We start from the raw sequence: 23,839 nt of genomic DNA on the forward strand, positions 1-23,839 counted from the left end.
TGGCTCCCTCAAGCCCCTTGCACACTCCTGGAAGCACACATTGACCTGCCTGGGAAGGAGAACCGGGACCTTCATCACAAAACCAGTTTTTCAGAGTTTTCTGGCTTGGGTACAAACGCAACCGGTGGGCCCTTGGGGCTGGGGACGGGGCCCAGGCTGGTGCCAAAAGCTTCCCATAGCCTGGGGCAGAGGGGACAGGTCTCCACCTGGGTCACATCCCTCTTAGCAATTATGGAGGACACCGAGCAGAGCAAAACGTGAGCCCAGCTGGACGTGCACGTGGTCTTTAAGCCTGGAAGCTGAGGAGCAGAGAGCAGTGGGAGCTGCACGGGGCTTTTGGAGACCCCCAGCAGTCGCTGTGGCCACTCTGAGCCAGCAACGCCACCAGGCAGCTGCTGGGACAGGGCGTGCGTGGCACCGGCAGCCCCACCAGGGACCTTGGGGCAGCACGCGACAGCAAACAACAATTTGGCATCACCACTGGTGCTTCCCAGGCTGCCTCTGCCTGCAGAAAGCCACTATAAGGGCGCAGGGCTGGGGTGGCCAGGACTGGGGCCACCGGTGCCAGCACTGTGCCGAGCCACCAAGCTGCACCGAGAGGCATCGGGGCAGCTTTTCCTGCTGGTTTCCTCTCCCTTCATCCATCAGTTTTGCAGCTTTCCTTTGCCCTGCCTCATTTTGGGATGGAAACACGGCTTCCCCCCCGAGCTGCCGCGGGCAGGCCGGCTCGCTGCGTGCACCACGAGGGCTTTGCGCCGTTTCACCTCTTTGAGGCGGAGAAAGGCTCGGCATTGTGCGGGCCAGACGAGCGAGGGACTTTCAGAATGAACTGGAACATAGCTGCGAAATGCGGCATGTCCAATCCGATTTTTCCTAGCAAATGAAACGGATCTGGCGGAGAATAAACACGGACTTTCAGGAGCGGCGTCCCTGAAAAGCGTTCGAGGGGGGGTGCGGAGATTGGAATGGATCAGCCCCTGACACCCCTGCACGGCCCTCCTCCCTCCCCTAAATGCCATCTTTAATAGAAATAAATTAGAATAAATGATCAGCCTCTGCCTCCTAAAGACAGGTGGCAGGGTAATATTAAAAGAAATGAATACAAATTCATTTAATGAGCATTGTTAATTAAACCTGGAAATCAAAGAGGTCTGAGTTGTGGGAATTCAGAGGAAAAAATGAAAATGAAGGGAGCTGTAGCTCGGGGCAGGAAGAGTGGAATTAAATTAAATGTAATGTGGGATTGTGTTTGTTAATGTCTATCACACATCACAGTGTGTTACAGTTTAGGATAAAGTGTTTGTTCTCTGCCTGCACACAAATTACACGCTGCCATGGATGGAAACTCCAGCACGGCAAAGGCACGGTGAGGACAGAGGGGATGGGGACAGCGGGAGCAGGGCCCTGCCACGGAGCCGTGTGTCACCAGGGGTGTGCGAGCGTGTGCCACGCGTGGGGTGTGTGCAAGGGTGAGCGTGCACCAGCGTGGGTTGGTGTGCCCCAGAGCATCAGAGGGTGTGTGTGCCTGCCCTGTGCGTGTTGCTGGTGTGCGTGCATCGCTGTGGGTTGTTCTCGGCTGCAGAGAGGGCAGCAGTTGTGGTGCTCGGTGCCTGCAGCTTGGTGCTCGGTGCCCGGTGCCATGCGCAGGGACCCGATGCTGTGGTCCTGCCTCGCCCTGCACCGCAGGGAGGGCCCGAATGGAGGAGGAGGGAGGGATGGGGAGGGATGGAGAGAAGGAGGGAGGGATGAAGGGGAAGAGGGAGGGATGGAGAGGAAGAGGGAGGGATGGGGAGGAGGAGGGAGGGATGAAGAGGAAGAGGGAGGGAGGGCGGAGGGGAGGGACGGAGGAGGGGGCGCACGCTGCTGTCGTTGCTCCCCGGTTTTCCCTTGCTCTGTCGCACCCCGGCTCCCTCTTTCCCGTCCCCTCGGGCAGCAGCCAGGCCCGGGGCGCCCCCAAATTTCTCTCCCTCGCCCCAGGCCCTCGCTGGGGCTTCCCGGTCCCCGCCGGGCAGGCGAGGGAAGCGCCCCGCGGGGAGCCCCGGGCTCTCTCCGGCGGGACCGGCCCCGGGCCCTGCCGTCGGGCGGAGGTCCCGGCCTCCACCGGAGGCCCCGCCGCTGTCTCACCGAGGCCCTAACACCGCGCTCGGGCTAATAAAACGCAGTCTCTCTGCCCTCACCCCCAGCCCACCCCCAGCCCTCGGGGCTCGGTCCCGCTCCGTGCCGGGGGCGCTCCCCGAGGGGGCTCGCAGGGGACGTCGGAGGGAGCCCGGGGGGGCGGTGGGGGGGACCTAAGAAGGGGGTGACACGGAGGAGGGGGGGACACGGGAGCCTCGTCCCCGGGGCCGCCCGACGGCTCTGGAGCAGCCCCGGCCGCCCCTCGCCCCCTCCGCCCGTCGGGAGCCGTCGGGGCCCCTCGGGAGCGGGCGGCGCGTCCCCGGCCCCTCTCGCTGACGCGCGCCCCCGGCGCGGCGGGCGCGCCCCCGCCGCTATAACTGGCGTGCATGGAGTCGGGGCCGGCGCAGAGGAGCGGGCGGGCGATGGGAGCCGCCGCTCCGGCGGGGTAAAAGAGGGGCGGAGACGGGGGCGCCCCCGGGGCCCGGCCCGCCCGGGGCTCGCCGCGGGCCCGCACAGATGCTGGTGCACAGCTACCCGGGCATGGTGAGTGCGGGACGGGGCCGCAAACCGGGGCCGGGGTCGGGATTCGGGGCCGGGAGGTGGTGGTGGGGGGATCCACACCCGACGGGGGGGGTCGGCACCGTCCTCACCGCCGCTGTCTCCGCCGCCGCAGGACCGCGCCGAGGGGCTCCCCGGGGCACCGGCCGGGGCCCGCCTGCCGCAGCTCCCCGCTCTCAACCAAGCTCCCTACGGCTCGGCTCCGCCGCTCTGCCACACGCCCGCCGCCGATTTCCAGCCGCCCTATTTCCCCCCGCCGTACCCGCAGCCTCCGCTGCCCTACCCGCAGGGCCAGGAGCCCGGCTACCCGCACCTCGCCGACCCCTACGCGGCTCTCAGCCCCCTGCACCAGCACCAACAGCCCGCCTGGCCCCCCCAGCGCTCCCGGCAAGACGACGCCGGGCTTTTGGCTCAAACCCACCGGGCTCTGGGGCTCGACCCCCGCCGGGAGTACCCCGCCGTGCCCCGGCTTCTCCACGGCCTCCCCGACGGCGGCCACGGCCTCCCCGACGGCCCGCTGGGCCTCCACGGCCTCGGCCACCACGGCCTCGAGGATATCCAGGTACCGGGGCGACCGGGGGGAGGCCGGGCAAAGGGGGGAGGCCGGGGTGGTTTGGGGAACGGGGGCGCACGGGGCGCTTTGGGGTGCCGCGGGGCGTTCGTCCCCCCGGGGCGCCCCGTTCCCGGGAAGGAGCCACCGGGACGCCGCGATGGAGAGGGTGAGGCCGCGGCTCCGCTGCGCTCCCGGGGCCGCCCGTCCGTGTCCCAGCGGTTCCTGCTCGCCGCCGGCCCCGGGAACACCGGGAGCACCGGGAGCACCGGGAGTACCGGGTCCCGCCGCTCTCCCCCCTCGGCTGACGGCTCTGGTTTGGTGCTTTCAGGCCGTGGACGACGGCGGGATGAACCTGCTCGATCAGTCCGTGATCAAGAAAGGTAAGAGCGCGGCGGCACCGCGGGACGCGCCCCCGGGCCCTGCTCCTGCCCTCGGGGCTCCCCAACGTCGGTTTTATTTTTTTTTTTTTTATTTTTTTATTTTTTTTTCCCCCGGGACGGTGCCGGGACCGGGCAGCTCCGGGGCGGCGAGGAACGGGCGCGGGGTCCCTGCCGTGCCCGGCTCCGGTGCCGCTCGGAGCCTCGGTGGGGGCGAAACGAAAGCGGTGGGGCCCGGCGGGTGGCTCTGGCCGTTTGTCCGGGGCTGGCCGCGATCCGTCGGGCCGAACCGGGGCCGCTTCTCCCTCCCGGTACCGGGAAACCGAGGGGCTCGGCCGGGCGGCCCCCGGCTACGGGAGAGCCCCGGGGGACCGCGGGTGGTTGGTGGGGGAAGCCCCGAGGGGGTCTCAAAGGGGCTCGACGGCAGCTCCGACGCCCCGGGGCCGCGCAGCGCGGGCACGGCGGAGCGGGGCTCGGCCCGGGAAGGACAAAACGGGGCCGAGGTCGGTTTTGTGCTGCCGAGGCTCCGGGACCGGAGCGGGGAAGCGGCTCCGCGGGCAGGCTCCCCCCGGTGCCAACCTCCCCGAATTTATCGCTTCTTCTCCCCGACGTGTTCCGGGGCTTCCACGCGAAACCCCGCGGTCGGAACCAGCTCCTTCCTCCCCTCCCGATGTATTTTATAAGCTCCCCTCCTCCCGATATATTTTATTTTCTAACAAAAATTCCGCCGGGGAGTTGCTGGGAGCAGGAGGGGGACACGAGCGATTCGTGCGGCGAATGGAACGGGCAGGGCAAATAATTGGGGCAAAGCCATCGGGAAACGCTCTCGGGGATTTTTTTACAAAATTAGGGGGGTGAAAGGGACGGGTTCAGCGGCTGCCCCCCGCTCAGGACCCGAGCACGGGCGGGCAAACGGAGCCGCAGCCGCTTGCCCCGGCGCGGTGCGGGGTCGCCGGGTGCCGGGGGCGAGTGGCCCGGGGCAGGGGGACCTGGCCCGGCTCGGCTCAGCTCGGGGACGTTTCCCCTTGCCCGGTGGCTGCAGATTCCCCGGGACCGGCCTGGGACCGGGGGAGAAGCTTTCCCGGTGCGTTGCGGCCCCGTTTGGGTGAGAGCTGCCGGTCCGTGCGCCCAGCTCCATCCCACGGCGTTTCGGCGGAGCGTTCAGGGCGGTAATTATTTGCGCTTTAATTAGAGCACACGAGAGGCATTTCAACAAATCTCCTCGCAGGAGGGATGGTCGCAACAAGCTGCAGCGTGCTCTGCCGTGCCGCCGATGTGCTCGCCGGGCGGCTGCTTTTTGGGGTGCCGGCAGCATTAAATTCCCGTTTAGAAACGCGTCTCGGTGGGAGCCTTTGGCCGCGGGTCCGGCTGAAATTGTAGTCTCGTTTTAATATTATTTTATTTCCCAGCCGTTTTTCGAAACGTGCGATTAATTAGAAATTTTCCCTCTTTCGTCGGGAGGAATTGTTGTTGCGGGGAATCTGTTGTGCCAGATTTGTACCTAAAGGTCCTGTAGGCTCCCTCTTTCGAAAGAAAAAACAACAAAAGAAAATAGAAAACAGAAAATAACCCCGGCTGAAAAGTAGGGCGTTGTGGTACAGCCGTCTGCAGCTTCTGTGCCTGCGGATACTTCGTCTTTCCCGGTCTTTTATTTTTTTTTTTTCTGATAATTATTATTATTTTATATTTTTCTGCCTGCCGTGTTTGAATCAAAACATAAAGCGCGTTTTGGAGAACAATCAGATTTCGGTTGCAGCCATCGGGCCATGTCCCGCCAGGGTTTCCCCGTCTCTCCACGGGAGCTCAGCGCATCAAAAACCGAATTATTTTTTGGGATCCCGGCTCCTTTTCCCCGCAGCCTCCAGCGGCGACCCCGGCAGAGCCACGGCACGGTCGGGGAGGCGGCGGCGAGCGGGGGGGTCCCGCAGCGGGGCGGCAGCGCGGGGACCCCCGGCCCGGTGCGGGGCCGCATTCTGCACCGGTGCCCGGGACCACGCTCTACAACCCCCCCGGAACGAGCCCTGCCCGGCCTCCCCGTGCCTCCCCCGGCTGAAATTTCGATGTCTGCACCCCCCCTTCCCCAGCCGGGCTGCTCTGGGAGCGATGTCCCAAAAACCGGAGTGAGGAGCCCGAAGGAAAGCTCGGGAATAAAGGCGGCTGCAGCCGTAGGGGGGTCCGGGAGGGGTCGGGAGTGGTGCTGAGCGCCTCGGCCCCCCCCAGGACCGGGGGTTTTGCTCCGTCTTTCAGGGCACCGCTGCGCGCAGGAGCCGTGCTCAGGAGCTGTGAGTGCCGCAGCCCCGTGCTCGGAGCGGGAGGATTAATTAATCCTCCGCCTGATTTCTTTAATTTAGTTTTGAGTGAAGAGCGGGGCTGTTTGGGCTGGCTGTGTCTGCCCCGAGCTGTGGCCCCGGGCACCGTGGCCATCGGGAATTGGCCCCTTGGAAAAAAAAAAAAATATTAAGAAAATAAAAAAAAATAAACCAGGGGCAAAGCCCGAGCCTCGCAGCTGGGCAGGCAGGGAGGACAGCGGGCACCTCTCGGTACACTTCTCCCCTTCCCAAGCTGGGGGAATGGTGGAAAAAAAGGACGTTTTTATCATAAATCACGCCGAGATCTCAAATCCCGCAACCGGGGCTGCTTAATCCTTGAATTCCTCCCCGTACGGCCCTGGGACAGAAACCCGACCTAAAGCCGTGCGTGTGCAGGCAGATAAATCTCGCCGTAACGAGTTGCCGAGATGCCGTGGTCCTGCTTCAACGAAATGTCCCCCCCTTGCCCCCGGTCCCTGAAGCCCCCCTGGTGGCCCCGTTACCGGGAGCAGTGCCCATGGGCGAGTGGGGAGCGCTCGGTGCCCGGGGACCCGATTTGTGCCCCCCAACCTCCTGCAGGGGACACGGGGGGAGATCTGGCGATGCCGGCAGAAACCAAGCACGGCCACTGGGCCAGGAGCCCCACAGTGGGGGCTTTGGGATCCTAAAAAATATGGAGTGAGCTGCCCCCAGCACTGGGACAGCAAACGGCAAACCCATAGTTTGGTTTGGGAATTAATTGGGTAAAATCCTGCGTGGGGCGGTGGAGATTTTTTGATTATCTTTTGCGCACGCATTTGTTTTTTCTCCCTCTTTTTTAAAAGTATTTCAGAAATGTTTTTCTGTCTTTTTTTTTTTTTTTTTTCTTTTTTCTTTTTTTTTTTTTTTGGTGGGTGTTGGTTTGTTTTGGTTTTCTTTCCCCCCCCCAAGCATTTATGTAAGAGCAGGACTATCCTGGGCTTGAAAACATTATAATGAGCTCGGAAAAAGTTTGGTCCGGGGCTCCGGCTGCTGCGGGCTCTGGCTGCTGGAGGCATTTTCTGCTGCGTTCACCTGCTGCCCCTGTGGTTAGAGGCCCGGGCCAGCTGCTCATGTCCCGGTGCAAAACCCCACAGACAAACTGCAGCACGGGAGAACCCACCCGCAAGCCCCCAGCCGCCACCGGAGCTCCTGGTGCGGCTTCTGCCCTGGTGTGAGAGAGCAGAGAGGGATTTTCCATTTATGAAATCAAGCATTACGCCACTGCGCTTCTTAGCGAAAAAAAAAAAAAAAAGAAACCAACCCTGCAGCTTGGTCATAAAATAAAGTGGGATTTCATCGCTTTGACATCCTTCCAGGCTCAGCAGAAGAGCCTCCTTTTGGGAAGGAAAATAAAAATCCCTCTCCCCAGCACCAAAGCGCACCCTGGGTCCTGCTGGCGATGGTGCCAGCGCATGGAGACCGGTGGTCTGGGGCAAGACGGGGCCCTGCGAGCAGTGGGAGCAGAGAAAACCCCAATGCCCTGCACCCTGCTCGCAGGGAAGCTGCTCCCGGAGCACCAACGGAGCAGGGCGCAGCCGACACGGGCACGTGCAGGCACCCACGGGTGCTGCCTGGCCGATGGGGACCTGGCTCCTCTGGCTTCTCTTTGAAGCAGCAGGGTTTGGCCGCCGCGCTCTCCCTCGTGTTTGTGACTCGTTTAAATTTCCATCCGAGGCTTTTTAGCTGCTCCGGAGTGGCAGTGCTAGCGTTTCTGCTCAGGAATGCGGACCTGTTTGGCTGGATGCTGGACGGACAGATGGAAAGCTGTGCCTCGGAGTGCTCCGAGCCCACATTTAGAAATACTGCAAGAAGTGGCTGTCACTCCTAAAGAATGCAGCAGAGGAGGGAGACTAAGGCCGAGCTCCTTAGATCCACTCGCTATGGCAGGTTTTGAAGCCAGGTCTTGCCGTGGGGCTGCCAGAAGGACGGGGTTTGGTGTGGGCTCAGGGCTGGTGGGACCGATGCTGCTTCTCCTCCGCTTCGGCACGGGGCAGAACCGAGCTGTAAGAAATGTCGCGTGAAGCCAGATGTGGCAGGGGAAAAAAAAAAAAAACAAAAAAACAACACAAAACCTCCCCAAAGAACGATACTTGCAGCAGATTAGATAAACATCATTTCCTGCGATGAGAAAGGTAATAAATGAGGTCATCCTATAAAACACCTGGGGCTGCGAAGACTTGTCTTTTATAAGGCTGTCCACAAAACGTGGGTGGAGGCGCTTGGACGGCAGTCAGACGTACGGTGCTGAGCTCGGGCTTCTCCCGCCGAGCTGGCAGAGCTCCCCTGCTCGCCGCAGCTTTATCTGCTGGGGGAGTTGTCCTGAGTGGGAAAAGGGGCTCACCCGGGACAAGCCGGGGCTTGAGGGAGGCTTTGCTGCCTTCCTCAGCTCCACTCGCAAAGGCTTTAAAGTTTCGACAAGCCCTCGCGCAGCCGGCGCGGTGCGGTGCTCATCAAAACGCCGCCGCACCCCCAGACGCGGGCTCTGCTCCCTCGCGCACACATGCGCGCGCTGCAGGAGCCCCGGCTAATCAAACAGAGAAACTTGAAAGAAAGTTTTCACTCTGAACTGCGGCCAGATCACCGTTCCTCCATTAAAATTATATTTTTAATGTCCTATAATTGCACCAGGATAAAACCAGGTGTGTGTTCATGCGAGATAACACGCTCGGGTACCGGTGGAGGCACTGGGCTTTGTCTCAACCTTCCCGGTGCCTCCCAGGCATGCGTTATCTCCAAGTTTCATGTACCTTGTCATGACTTACTGTTTAATTAGATGCTTCTAAATGAGTTTTTTTTTTTTTTTTTCTTTGTTGGAAGTAAAGAGCAGCTCTGAAAGGGTAGGTTCAGAAAAGCCAGCTTGGGTTGCTTTTTTGGCATGTGGCTGGGGAGTCAAACCAAGAGGAGCCGGACTCCAGGTGCGGTTTCCCCATGGGACGGCGCCGCGCTGGGCTGGCCCTGGAGGAGCGATTCCTGCACGCCCCGGCTGTGGGGGCTGCGGGATGTTTTGGCAGCCCGAGTGCTTGCCTCGAGCTCGGGTGCTGCAGCCCCTGCTTGTCAGGGTGGGCAGGATGCAGCCGCTGGGCGTGCTCGGGGGCCAAAGGGCCCTCGGGAGCCGGTGGCACACGGCGGCAGCCGGTCACGCGTGAGCTGCTTGTGGGCAGGGACGCGGTCAGTCGCCGGCTGTTTCGCTAGGGAAAACTCAGTGCCTCTGGGAAGGTCTTCCCCAGGGGTGTTTTAGTGCAATATCAAGATTTTCTGCTCCTTGCTCAGGTTGCTGGTCCTAGCCAAGACCAAGGCGACCTCTTCCTGTGCTCCGGTTTGCGCCCAGCACCCCAAATATCGCGATCCAGCCCTTTCTGCTTGTCTCACCCTATGGATCTTCTCTTCCTGCCTGCTGTGCACGCTGCCTGAGGCCAGAGCAGGGCGTCCTCCCAGTCCCACAGCAACAAGACTCGGGGGGGAGACAGGCAAAGACCCCCCAGCACCCATTTTGGCTGCTGGGCTCAGCAGCTCCCATTCCCGTAGCCCTCCAGCCACGGTGCAGATGCCTCCAGCTCGCAACGTGCTCCAAAAAGCCACCGCCCGGGCGCTGCTTGGCCGGGAAGCCAGGCCCGGTGACGCACACCCCACGGAGGAGGCGGCGCCGAGATCCTCGGTCTGCAGCCGGGGCCGTGCAGGAGGCACGCGCCCGGCCAGCACCCACGGGACACCGGCCCACGAGGCACGGTGGGACAGACCCACGATGCCACAGACCCATGGGACCGGCTCCGTGCCGCCAGCCGGGGACGTGCCCGGGGTCACGCCGCAACCACGGTGGAGCACAGGCCAAGGCAGCCCATTCCTCCCTGTTTAGTAATGTTCTGAGATATGTGATCTCAGGAAAAAAAATGCGCGCAATCTGCCTTAATTAGTTAAAGAGCCTAAACGAGGTTCTCTGAAGTCCCAGACTAGTGCCGTAACCACTAAATCATCCCACCCTTTCCTGTGTGATCCTAGGGAATTACTCATTCTTGCTGTCCTTCCATGTGTTTGTTTATTTTAATTCTTAATGGAGGAACTAATTAGCAAGTGTGGATATGATGCTTGGAGCTGCTGCATGCTCGGCTCTCGGCTCCGTGCCCTGTTCCATGCCCAGTTCTGCCCCGTCCAGGTATCGCCTTTGGTTCAGGGAGAGGTTAAATGTTGAGGCTCCTAGCAGAAGAGCAGAGAAGCAGTAGGGAATGAGGAAGAATTGCTAGAAATGATCCCAAACCACCCTCTGCAATCAAATACAGCAGCGTTTGGTTGTGCCAGTGGCTCCGGAGCTGGACGAGGGGAGCTGCGTGTGGGTTCACCTTCCCCAGCTCCCGCAGTGTCCGTGGTGCGTGCTTGGGATTCCAGTGGGGCCGAGGCTCCCCGCCCTCTATCTCAGGCATTTATCTGGCATCAGTCACCCGAGTGCCGAGGCGCCAGGCAGTGAGGGGTCGGGTCAGGCCCTGTTCCCTCCGGACTGGTCGGACAGGAGCCATGTCCCTGGCGCTGTCCCCTTCAAGGTGGCTGCGTGGGGACAGCGCATCCCCGGGGCGCGCACCAGGACAGAGCGGGGCTGAAGTCTTGGGGCTGATGGGGTGTGAGCAGGGGATCTGAGCACAGATGTCCAGGTTGCTCCAAGCACCCAGCTCAAGCAGATCCAGGCTAGCAAGGGTTGGGGCAATCGTTGGAGAAACATCAGAGGCTTTGCAGGCACCGTAAGGCTGCACCGCAGCAGCCTGGGTATGGATGTGTGCCGTCCCGATGGCCAGCTCGATTCCTCCTGCTGCCGTTTCTGTGGCCAGAAGCTGTTTTCCCTGCAGGATTCTGGTGTTGCTCCTTCCCCTGGGTCCCCCTGGCACTGTCGTAGTCCCCGTGCTGCTGCAGAGGGCTCTTGACACACGTGTCCCCACGCCGCATCCTGGCACCCGGGTGCGACGTTGCTGCAATGCGGTCACTTGGCCCAACCTGCCACCAGTGCATGGCTTTACAGATCCCAGGGCATCCCTGAGCAGGGCAGGTAAAAGCAGCTTCACTGTGACACCACAAAGTGGTGTCTCCCCCAAAAGCTCTCCCCAGGTGAGCCGGTGACTCCAAAAGGGCAGGTGAACTGACCTCTGTGCGCTGCTGCGCTCTGGAAATCGAACGGAAACCTCCCCAAATGCTCCGCGGATTGGCAGCGAGTTCCGTATGAGAAGTATTTTCCTATTATTATTCATGTCTAATCTTTGCTGAAGGGTCTTATGCCCCTCAATAATCTAAATACATTTTAACAAATTGATAGCAACATTACCATGGCTTACGCAGGATCCACCGCCGTTTGCAAGAGACACAGCATCTTTGTTCTCCCTTTTTAGATTATGTAGATCCAAGCCACACAAATTCAGGCGCTCCTATAGGGAATACAGGGAAAACCTCTCAAGCATGTTACTGTAAAATGGATTATACTGTTTAAACACATAAAGATCCCATATACCGGTTGCCAAAATGTAATGGGAGTTTGTGCAGCTAAATGAATAAACCTGTGATGCCGAACGCTACGGGGCAGAGCGGTGCAGTGGGCGCAGGCGGGAGCGATCGCTGCTGGGGCGACGTTTGATGAGAAACTTTCCTTGTCGGCTGCATGGAGCCGTGCAGATTTCCAGTTCCTCTCGCTTAAATCCTGCAGCCATCCAGCCTCCCGGTTCTTTTTCCTGCCTACCTGTGTAATTTCCGTGATGCAAAATGTGCTTTTTCTATACAAAAAGAGGCAGAGTCTTAGATCCGGCCAGAGCAGTTAATAATTGAACCGAATTTTAAATAGTTGTTTTTCTTGCTCAGGTGGCAAAGAGCTTGGCTGGAAATTCAGAAAAAAAAATATGGAATTGGGAGGGGAAGTGAAATAATCTGAATCCCTGCACTTACTTTTCATGTTGTAAATGTGGCAGGGAGAGGTGCAGGAGGGGTCAGGGCATGGCACTGCCAGAGCACTTCTGCCAGTGAACAACAGAAAACATGGGCAGAAAATATCTGCAAGTAAGTTTCAGCATTCAGAAGCAGCATCCAAATCCTTTTTCATTAATTTCTGGGAAGCTTGGGGCACTTGGATTTGATGAGTTAGGAGGATTTTTAATCTTTAATGCTGCTTCCTGAGGTTTTTATCCAGGCTGCTTCCTCAGGTGCTTGCTGGGGCTCCCCCGACAGCACGACGCAGTCTCCAAATCCAAGCCCAGCAGGGAAACTTGTGGCACTCCCAACAAACTGTGATCTCTTCCCAAATTCATGAAAGATTCTGAACAAGTGCATCTGAGCTTGAGTTGTGCCTAAATGGCAAAGCAGGGAAATGCAAGAGCTGGAATAATTAATTGCAAATTGGTTACTAATCCCCTCCCCAGTCCTGAAGGTGCTTTTGCAAAGGTGTGTGTGAATAATTTTGGTTATTCTGTGGATTGGCTGTTTCTTTAAAGATGTGTAACCAGGTACTGTCTTTAGTGGGGATGCTGAACCAGCCCCAGGGAGGCTGAACCTCCTCAATCTGGCCTGAAACTCCCCAGAAACAGACAAGTGCCCGGTGAGAGACAGCAGGCACTTCAGTGGCTGTAAGAGAAAGAAAAATCGCAGTTTATATCACACGGCACCTTAAAATTTAGTTCGTAACTTAATGTATTGATTTGCATTGGAAACAAAATGTTAAGTGGGGCAGCTTTGCATAGGCATGGGACCTCTCCTGATTACCTTTCTCGTGGGAATGGTTTGGGGCTGCTGACTTGCACCTCTGCTCCCTCACCTCTCGAGGGTCCCTGCCCCATTTCCCTATCGGGCCTGAGCAATCTGCAAAGCCCCGAGATAAAAAACAAGATTCTTTCCATCCTTCCATTTGAAAAGGCCTTTGAGCCGATTACAGCGTTTCCTAGAGAGGCTCCCTTTGACATGGGGACTCGATTCGGGTTGTGCATTCAAGATAAAGAAAATACCTGTATAATCCCCTCCGGGAAGAAAGGATAATTACAGACTGCGGGCTTGAAATATAGCTGATGGCACTGACCTCCTTCCCCGGACCATCAATAAATACCTCTGCGCTGAAGCACCAGGAAATTGAAGAAGCTGAACTCTGCAGCACCTCCTCGCCGAAACAGGGCTTTTAAAGCCACGGCAGGAGCAGTCGCCTCTGGCTCACACCCACACGCAGCCACTTCTTTATGTATGTATCTCGGTCGGATAATTTACATCAGAGACATTCAAAGTAAGGCTAGATGAGTTCGCCGAGCGCTCTTCCTGAAAGACGGCGCTAACCCTCTGCCTTTTTTGAAGCACCTTTCATCAGGGGCTGCCCACCAGCGCAGCTTCCCAGCCAGCCAAGGCTTCCCCACACCGCCTGGAGCTGGGCAGAGCTGCAGGGAACCGAAATTTGGGCTGGGCTCTTGGTGCCATCCCTGGGCTCCGATGCCCGTGGCTCGCCTGCTGCCGGCGAGAGGCAGGGAGGCAAAACGCCAGAAACTGCAACGAGGAGCAGCCAAAATTGGTTCGTGGGGTGCTGGCATCCCTGGCACGGAGCTGCCCTGTGGTGCTGAGATGCTTTTGGGCAGCTGGAGATGTGAAATTGAGTTACAAGGTGGGCTCCCGAGACATTACCTGATAGCGCTTTAAAATGAGATCTAAGCTCCAGCACGCTCCCGCCTTTAAAAGAGGTGTCGCAACAAAAGCGCCAACATCCAGGGATTCAGGAGAAGGATTTACCTGTAATGTACCCCGGGAAGGAAGACAACAGCCTTGTCAGACGGCAGCGATTTGCATGTTCCCTCTGGACTTGTTTTTCCCCTCGCAGCACCCCGAGCTTTGGCTGGAAATGGAACCGGGCAAATAATAGCGCGAAAAGCAATCTGATTTCCAAGCGCCACAAATTCTCCTGCTTACAAACTATTTCGCAAGCAGACAGCACATTTCTCAAATGGGAATGAGTCAGTATTTCATTTTTTTTTCTCTTTTTGTGGGTAAAATCTCTTTTCCCTTAAAACAAAAAAAAGCTGGCGGGGTGCAGTCAGCATCGGTGTAGGGCCACGGAGCAGCCGCGGGACCGGTGATGTCCCCAGAGGCACAGATCCTGCATGGGGTGGGAAGGGGCTGTCTGCAGGTAAAAGTGGCCATTTTCAGGAGTTGGGATGTAGTTTCAGTTTGTTAATGTGGATGGGAAGGAGAGGGGTGAGCAGGCAGCAGAGCATGAGGCTGTGGGTCTGGCTGTGCACAAACTCCCCAGGGAAAGGCAGGGAATTCTGGCTCCTTGGGTAAAAGCCCCTGAAGAGCGTGCTGCTTGTGCTCCTTCCTCTTTGTACCTGGAATGATAAAGCCACAGGACCCACCTCTGCAAACCAGACCAGAAACTTCCTCCCAGGACACCTCGGCCGGAGCTGGCCCCCAGTTACATCCCTGGAGCTGCTGGGGCCTTGTGCCCATAGTGCTTGCCTCCCTACTCCAAGAAGCATCACCACGTCCTGTGCTCAGGCACCGGACCAGCTGCTGCTGGCTGCATTTCCCACCCCAGGGCTTCTTGTCAGGAGAAATCTTCCACCCAGGGGTCACTTGGCCAGTGTTAATTGTGTATCCCAGCATCCATCCCAGGTAGATGTTGGTATCTCCTTTTTGCTCATGGAGACGGTGGAGCCCCAGCTGTGGAGGTGACCCGTGGGTGCCACAGAGAGACTCCTCGGCTTCAGAGGAGGCTGGAGGGCAACTGCAGGGCAGCGGGATGCACCCAGCAAGAGAAGGGACGAAGCCTTCGCTGTGCTTGGAAACCAGGAGCTATCCTGAAATCGCTCTCTCTGAATCAGGAGTTTTCACGCCACAGCAAATTGAGCTGTGTGAGTTTCATCGCCGCTGCCTGCTACACCCAAAGGGTGCTTAAAAGACCAACTAGAAACAAGTCAGCACAAAAAAAAAAAGCCTCTCTGACAGGAGATCAGAAGCTGTTTGGGCTTGAAGGGAAGACAAAGCCGTGCCTACCCACGGAGCTGCGGCAGGGCCGGTGCCACGCTGCGATGTGCACGCAATGCAGAGCAAGCGGCACCTCCCCTGCAACCTGAAAGGAGGCAGCGAGGTGGTGAGCCTCATGGGAACGCTTCTTGTGGCCATCCACAGAAGAAATTAGGATCATTTTCCTTCCCACATTCGGCAAGAACTCATAAACCTTTTATTGGCACTGGGACATCCTCAACAGCAGACTTCAAAATGCAAGGGCACTGTGAGACAAGAGGATGCAGTGGCAAATACAGCATTATCCCAGGGCATTTAAGAGATTTGGGTGCTATGGAAGCAGGGGACATACCGGGACATACCTAATCAGCTTTCTGTAGCTATTGCCCAACTTTTAGGAAGTGCCATAAAGCCCGGATTGCTTATAAAAGCATTCCCACAGACCAGAAATGCGTGCATTCAGATCGTGCTCGTATGCCTGCTCTTTGGTAAATGATTTAACTTGTTCTGTGCCTCAGTTTTCCCCGGCTGCAGTAATTAGCCAGCTCACCGAGGCACTGGGGGCGAGGCAATGACTCAAGCAGCAGGTCCTGTATCAGCGCCGGGCTGGGGATTAGCCGCGGGAAACTCTTTGAGGTCTTGGGGAAAGGGCCCTGTCAGCACAGCCGTGTTTCAAACTCAGTTTTTCCCTCCTGGTTGGATCCCTGGGATGCTCCTGCACAGCCCAGCAGTGTTTTCTTGCAGCCCCGTCACTCCCCAGCCCGGCAGCAGCATTCCCAGTCCGGGGTGCTCACTGGGGTGAAGCGCGGCGCTGGGGCTTTGTCGGGGGACCCCAGCAGCTGAGCTCCCCTCTGTGTAAGGAGCTGAGGGTCAGCAGCAGGGGGCAAGACCCTTTGGATTTGTTGGGTTAGAAGGAACAGCCTAAATCTGAGCTAAGCAACACGCAGAATAAAAACCCTTCCATGGAGAGCGGAGAGACCTGCAGCTAAAGGGAAGGGCGAGCAAAGCTTAGGGGGACACTGGGCAGCAGCCCAGCCTCAGTGACCCAGGAGTTTTGGGGAGCAGAAGGATTTTTTCCCCCTTTCTCCCATGCAGACACATCCCTGTGGCTCTCTCGTAACTCACCCCTGGCTCTCGGTTTCTTCCCCAGCTCCCTGGGCTGCAACAACCCCGCTGGCAAGTCAGCGGCTCGTTTTATCAAAAACCCAACACATTTGAATATTTCTTGTTGAAAACCAAGCGCCGGGTGGGACGGGGTGGGCTCAGCTGTGCCCAAGCTGCCCCTTGGAGGGGGCCAAGCATGTGGCACCCCCATGGATGGGGCACAAGCACCCAAGTCCTCCCTTGCTGGTCTGTGTGTGATGCGTGGGCCCATCCCTGTAGGATCGAGCAGCCTGTGGGGCACGTTTCTGTCCCAAACTCCATCCTCTGTGGCCGTGGGTGTGCTCTCAGTCTGCCTGAGCCAGCAGCTGGTACCTGCCCACCGTGGGGACCGGTCACACACGGTGATGGGGACAGGAGGGAAGAGCAACATCCCTGGAGCCCAGGGCAGGTATCTCCATGGCCCAGCCCCAGGAGACCTTAGAGGGGGCGTCCAGTGCGGTGACACCAATGTGACATTTCTGCTCCCAGCTGTGCCGCCTGCAAACCCCCCGGGGGGCTCAGCTCCGTGCTTTGCCCCGCGACCCTGCTCGGACACGGCGGCACCGAGCGCTTCCCCTCACATCCCGCCTGCGCGGTGCCCAGAAACAGTGGTGAGCACCCCCTCCCTGCCCCAGCCGTGTCTTTTTCTGCACCGTAGCTTAGGGGTGATGCCGTGCCAGGCACCCTGGGGTGCTGCCCGCAGGGCTCAGCCTCCCGCATGCACCCGCCGTGGGCTGGATGCGTCCCCTGCTCCTGCCCGCAGCCGCAGGATGCCGGGGCAGGAGGCGCGCTCGGGCGCTGCGCCGGGTGCTGCGCCTGCACCGGTCTCATGCTTCCTTCTTGTCTGCAGGCTGGCTCAGGTGCTCCGATCACCTGCTGCTTGCGGGAACGGGAAAGCAGCAACTGAAGATCGAGGGGGACTTTTGGTTTACTCAGATGACAAGAGACAATTTTGGTTCCCCCAAAGCCAAGGAAACAAAGCTGTCAGGCTTTAATGGTAGCTTGTCTCCCTCCTGCAGCATGTTTATGGGCAAACAAGCTGCAGATCAGACCAGGCAAACAGCAGGTGAGGCCAAATAACAATAATTAATAATTAATGGCGAATGTGGCTATGTTTATTCTTGTTGTATTGAGGCAACACTGTCTAATGGCTGAAGCACTGTTACAGGACTCAAGAGGCCGGGCTCGGTTTCCAGCACTGCCGCTAACGTCTGCGTGATGCTGGGCTGCCACCCACCCCATTCCCCCTTGCCATTTGGTGTGCCGTGCTGCCAGCTCTGCCCTTGTCCCATCCATGCATGCTTGTGCCAAAGGCGATGGGGCCGTGCTCTCAGCTTGGCCTCGAGGCAGAAGAGAGATGCTGATACGCACGGTCCAGCCTGGGCGCCTCGGTGTCAGTGCCTGTGTGGCTCCGTGGTGCACACAGCAAGGGTGGTCCGGCTGCTCAGGGCATCACCTGCACCACGGGGGGCTCTGGGTTACAGCTCTCCAGGGGGATTTGTGTCTGACCATAGGGTCATCCCCAAAAAGGCCAGTATGTTTCCAAGGTGTCGTGTCCCCCGCCATCACCCTGCTGTGCACCAGCACCCATCCGTGCTGCCTGGTGTCCCGTCCCCGTGGCCATCCCCTTGCAGCACGTGCCCGCTGTGCCACCTGGCTGATCTCCAGGCCAATTTTCCGTAGATTCGGGTGTTTGCTGCTGGCGCCAGCGAGGTTTGCCTCCTTCCCCAGCTGCCACATTTCATGGGCACGCGTGGTGCAGCATGAGCCCCTCTCCTGCATGACTGCTCAGTCCCCGCTGTGTGCCCGCAGGTCCCTGGCCATGCATGCAGGCTCGGGTAACACCACTGCATGACTCCAGGCATGCACAAATGTGTGAGTGTATAAAGGATGCAGAGCACTGCAGGCACTGATAAATACGTGGTGCAGCAAGCAACCCAGGGGTCCCCACGGGTCTGGTTATGGGGTGGCCCCACTGCAGCAGGAGCCACACGTGCTGGGGTGCCTGGCCCTGCCGTGACACACGCCTTCGCAGCACTGCATGGATATTTGTAAAACATGCTCTGACTTTTTATTTCAAGGGTAATTTAGAGACAAATATAACCTGTTCTGGGCCTGGGAGAGAAAACTTTGAAGTCGCTGCTTCCTGGAAATGTCTCTGGTTTCCTCCGTCAGCGGTGATGTTCCTGTGTTTGTTCCTCCCTTGACATCCCTCAGCCAGCCACAGTCGTGGCACATGCCAGCCCCGCAGTTACCGACTCCAGCACCTTGCCCTTCAATCCCCTGACTTTGCCCACGTTTCATGCTAGAGGGAACTTAATGTACCTTAGCTCATTTCCATCCATCTCTCAGCCCTAAAACATTAGCCATTTTTATGTACCATGTGCTGCTTTTTATTGCCACGCTAACAAGTTGTTGAGCTCTATTTACAATATGCTGATTGTAAGAGTCCACTAACAGGTCCAGTCTACGTAGCCTTCCCAATTAATTTGGGGGTTTTCTGTTTCATTTTGGGCATGCGTATTTCCTTTATTAAACCCACATCTCACCCTGGCATTCGTTGCTGCGTTACTCGAACGCGAGCTGTTCCATTACCAAGGCACCACAAGGAATGCCAGGGCTGAAATGATCTGGAGCGACGGCGTTTGCAGTCCCATTTGGATTCTTTGAAAACTTGCTTTTTTTTTTTTTTCCAGAGGTAAATTGGTGATTAATTTCAGAACATGAAAGCCAGAAGAGATTTGGCACGGGCGACAGCCGTAGTTTGAACCTATAAACCTTTACTGCGTCTCAGAACGTTTCTCAGTGGGGTGACGTATGGGAAAACCGTGCCCGTGTCAGCCCGGTGCCATGCCAGGGCCCGGCGTGGTGCTGTGTTCACCACTGCCTGCCTCATTTCTTTGCTAACCGACTCCTGTCCATTGAGCAGAAGGAAGTTTGTGCTGGATTAATCGCGTTCGATCGGCCCAAGCTTCCTTTCAGCCCGGCCTGATGTGATTTTAGGGCTGCGGCTTGTTGTGGGGCTAATCCCAAAGCTGCAGCCTTTCCCCTGGTCCTACGGGCACGGTGCTCAGCCCTCCCGGCACCTCCCTGGCTTTCTGCAGGGCAGGAAGGTGGGAGCTGAGCCCTGGGGATGGAGGCTGGAGGGATGCAGCAGCTTCCCAGGCCAGGAGAGAGGAACGTGCACCCCTGCGAAGGGCCAGCGCTTCGCTGCCACCCACACCAGGGGACACAGGGCAGCAGGCGCAGCCCGATGCTGTGGGCAGACCTCAGCCTTCCAGGAAACCAACCCGAAACCCCGGGATTAATTCCACTAGAGCTGGGAGGTGTGGGAAAGCAGGCGAGAGCAGAGCCTGGGCTCCTTCCATTCTTTTTCTTTTTTTTTTAGTTCGGTTTCATCAACCCCACCTCTCTCTTTTCCTTCATTGAAGAGAACACGAACCCGAGCTATCGCCGGCAGCCACGCTTACACCTCCGGCTAGCAGCGCTTGTGCTGGCTGCTAGAAAGCTGCTGGCAGCCACCGAGCTGCTTCCCGAGCTCCGGCATCTCAGCCCCCGTCTCCCCTTTTCTCCCCTCCTTGTCTCCCAGTGCCCATCCCCTCGAAGGCGAACGGCACCACCATCCCCACCCTGTCCATGAACAAAGACGGCCTGATCGGAGGGGTGACGAATCCCAACGAGGTCTTCTGCTCGGTGCCTGGCCGCCTCTCCCTGCTCAGCTCCACCTCCAAGTACAAGGTGACGGTCGGGGAGGTGCAGAGACGGCTCTCGCCCCCCGAGTGTCTCAACGCCTCCCTCCTCGGCGGGGTCCTGCGCAGGTAAGGGGCACGGCGCTCCCGGGAGCTCCCTGCTGTGTGCAGGGGATGCCTCCGAAGCCAGCTGGGTGTCCTGCACTGGGGTTTACATCCCATGTTAGTGGAGAAGAGAAATTGGGGGTGTATGGCTTAATGAGAGCAGCATTTTGTTGCTTTCCCTTCCAACCTACAAGCTTAAACTGGAATAATGGTCATTTTAAACCTTAATTACATCACAGTTGTTTTTCCTCCTTTCTCTTCAGGGCAAAATCAAAAAACGGGGGTCGGTGTTTAAGGGAAAGGCTAGAGAAAATCGGACTAAACCTACCCGCGGGAAGGCGCAAAGCTGCAAACGTCACCCTGCTGACCTCGCTGGTGGAAGGTAAGAGCCTCTTCGCTCCCTCGTGAGACGGGAGTGCCGAAACTTCAACACCCTTCATTTGCAGCTTTCCACAACCGAGAACACTTAAAACAAAGTATGCAGTGGTCACCACTAACTGCGACCGAGACTGGAAATATCCCCGTGGAAGTCTCTCTGCTGATTCAAACACGTCTGTCCTCTGAAACTGAGACATTTCTGTCGGACCAGTCATAGCTCATGCTGGAAAAGGCGTTCGGGACCTGAACTGGCTGGAACATCAGAGCTGCAAGCTCCCTTTTGGCCCTGCCTAAATTTCCCAGCCACTTCTGGGAACTAGTTTTGGTAAAACTTAATCAAGATCACAGCAACCAAACACAAAGAGGCCTGAACAAAGCTGCTGGGGTTTCAGCCTGGCAGTCGTCCTGTAGCACCACGTGCCCTCTCAGGCCACTAAATCGCCTGCTGTGATTGTGCCCAAGGGCTGGGCTGTCCCTGGGCAGCACCGACCTGTTCTGTTAGGGCTGCACAGCACAGGTTGATGCCTTGTGTCCCCTAAAAGATGCCCCATATGGGAGCCAGGTTCTCCTCTGCTGGCACAGCAGGGGACAAACGAGACACGGAGGAGATGCCACGCGGCTCTGAGGGCTTGCAGGTGGAGATAAAGTTTGCGGTGGCTCAGCCCATGGTGCTAAGGGCTGGGTGCAGCTATAGCAAAGGTGCTGTGCAGCTTGAGGTGCTCGGAGCCGCCTGGTCGTTTGCTCCCCTCCTACTTTTCGCACTATGGAAATGACGATGCGGTCTTTGGAGAAAAGGGCACGGGACACAAACAAATGCAGTGACAGCTACGACTCCCTTCCAGCTCCGGAATCCATTGTGCTCGAGCCCAGCGTGTTGGAGGCAGCTGCCTGCAGTTTCTGAATAGAAAATCATTTCCATTGTTGGCAGCAAATTAAATGACCCGCTTCATTAGGCGGAGGTTGTTACTGGGGGCAGTTGGTTTGTGCTGAATGAAAGGCTGATTTCCATTAAAAGAGGAGAAAGAAAAGAGTGAAAGAAAGAAAGGAAGGAAGAAATGTACATTTTGATTTCAGGTGGCTGCCGATGTTTTGGTTGCTGCTTACCAGCTCATAGTAAATAAAAGAGTGGCGCCATGTGTGCTTGATGGATATAATTTCCTCCTGCACGTAAGTGTTATGGTACTGGGAGATGTTTCATGCAGAGGAAGGTGTCAGTGCTTTGTCATTACCCAGCACACAGAAACTGGCTTGTCCCTCCATGCACCAGGCACTTATTTTCTTGGATGTTTGCTGCCTTGCTTTAATATTTTCTCCCCTCTGTTTTCCCAAATGTCTGTTCATTTTTAAAAAATACTAGGTGTTTTTTTTTTTTTTTTTTTTTTTTTGAGTGCTAATAATATACTTTTTGTTACACAGAAGACCCAAAACTGTTTGTATAGATGGGGGAGGGTGGGGGCTTGTGATTCCAGGGAGCAATACAAGGGCAGCATGCAGGTAGCACAGCTTCCTTAGAGAACTCTTGCCTTCTCTTGAGCCTCTGCCTCATCAGGTAGCTCCAGCATGGGTCTGGACAGGCAGTAAGGCTGTATCTCAACTTCAGAAGCATGCCCAAGTTCTCAGGAAGAGGCACGTGTTCAGGCAGGCTGCAGGCTCCTGTCTCCAAGCCCACTTGTCCCCTCTGCTGAAGCCTCTCTAAGCCAGCATCCAAATTGCCTTTAAAACATTGAGCCATTCCCACACACTCATAGGAGGAAATAAATCCAGGCTCCAGCCTTGGCTCTCACCACGAGGACATACAGCCCTTTTTTATTGCCACAGTAGTTGTTTTTCAGCAGCCAGTGTGTTTTGATTGTTTCCTAACATACAAACAACTGCAGCTCCAATTCTCTAGGTTTACCTTATCCGTCGCTTCTTTGGAAGAAGAGAGGAAGTGGAAAGCATCAGCTGTATGTAGAAAGCACAGACACTTTCCCCGTGACACGGCTTCACAGAGCCAGCTCTGGGAGCTGGGAAAGCTGTGGTGGGATCTAGGTTAATGCTATCAGGATGGATGGCCTAATACATGCGAGCAGCAGGGGGCAAGTCAAATTAGCTCTGCCTGCCCGACCAGGATTTCGGGTGCTGGGCATGATCAATTGCCATCAGCTCTGATTACTTCCAGGGGGACGCCTGGAGATGGATCAATTTCATCAATGGGTGGGCATTTCCAGGGGGTGATGGATATGCTGCCTGCGCACCCAGCCCGAGGGCCCTGCTCACTGTGGGAGGACGTAAACACCTTCCTTCAGCTCCTTCCATCCTCACACCCTTGTTTTTTTTTCTGGCAGTAACAGGGCTGAGGTTGCTTTGCACCCTCCAGCCTGTTTAAAATTCTAGGACTAGTCTATGATTTGCTCAGTTTGGAGAGGGCAGCAGGAAATTTTGGAAGAAGTGGGGAGAGACAGATACAGCAAGGGAAGGGGCCAAGTCAGAACCACCTCTGCTGTTCTTTCTTTTGGAGGAGAGCAGCTTAGCGAGCCACACATCCTGACCCAACGCCAGCCACCACCTGCTTGATGCCTTTTAAGTTATCAAAAGAAGGGACCAGCTTCTGTTTAGAGGTGGTGATAGTTCAGTTGGACCCGTGTGGACTCCCTGTTTTACGGATGGGTGCAAAAAACTCTTAGTGGTGTCTCTGCACCAGCTTGAGAGCCAAAGGTGGAGAGGGCTCTTGGGTGGTGATTGAGAAAGGAGAGCACTGCAGTCCCGTGAGCCATGTCAGTGAGATGTCTGAGGCTGCTATAAAAAATGTTCCCTTTCACACAGGTGTTGATGCAGCTTGTCAATCTCTCCTGCTTGTAGGTGAAGCCGTCCACCTGGCCCGGGATTTCGGCTACGTGTGCGAAACGGAGTTCCCAGCCAAAGCAGCAGCAGAGTACCTGTGCCGACAGCACTCCGACCCCACCGAGCTCCACACCAGGAAAAACATGCTGCTGGCTACCAAGTGAGTACTTACCCGGCCACAGCACGGCAGGTACACACAGCCTGCAAGGGAAGGGTGGCGTTAGCCCCAAAAACTTCCTCTTCTGCCCTGAAAGCTTCCTTTTCTGGCCTCATAAACTGCGCACAGCCACACCTGGAGAACGTGCAGAAAGATGAATAATTAGCATGGATTGAAGGGCTTGTTCCTACACGGGAGAGGTTAACCTAACCCCAGGGAACCTCGTGGCACTGCTGGACGTGCCCTTTGGGCTGCATGCAGGGGCTTTCTGCAGGCTGGAGCTTGTGCAAGGAGCAGGAAAAGAAGCCCCAAACACCCCCGCAGCTTTCCAGCAGCATTTATAGTAACGCAAACCTTTCTCTTGCAGGCAAATTTGTAAAGAGTTTGCAGACTTGATAGCCCAGGACCGCTCACCGCTGGGGAACAGCCGCCCCTCCCTCATCCTAGAGCCGGGTGTCCAGAGCTGTTTGACTCATTTCAGCTTGATAACCCACGGCTTTGGGGGTCCGGCCATCTGTGCGGCGCTCACAGCCTTCCAGAACTACCTGGTGGAGTCCCTCAAGGGGCTGGATAAAATGTTCATGAACAGCACGGGGAACGGGCACACGGCTGGAGACTCCAAAGCGTCAGAAAAGGAAGTGAAGCATCGGAAATAA

The 23,839-nt window shown here is 57.2% G+C and overlaps 1 protein-coding gene across 1 annotated transcript; it reads left to right on the plus strand.

Annotated features, from left to right (window-relative positions):
- Positions 1 to 2,631: 2,631 nt before the first annotated feature.
- On the plus strand, positions 2,632 to 23,839 carry TFAP2E (transcription factor AP-2 epsilon; the record flags this gene model as incomplete). Its single annotated transcript, XM_084300503.1, has 8 exons — positions 2,632 to 2,658; positions 2,789 to 3,235; positions 3,555 to 3,606; positions 16,882 to 17,097; positions 19,621 to 19,849; positions 20,089 to 20,207; positions 23,045 to 23,186; positions 23,551 to 23,839. 8 exons carry the CDS (start codon positions 2,632 to 2,634, stop codon positions 23,837 to 23,839), a joined length of 1,521 nt encoding a protein of 506 aa, XP_084156629.1.

This window comes from Netta rufina (genome assembly GCF_964035555.1).
Source record: "Netta rufina genome assembly, chromosome: 23".
In the NCBI taxonomy this organism is placed as follows: Eukaryota; Metazoa; Chordata; class Aves; order Anseriformes; family Anatidae; genus Netta; species Netta rufina.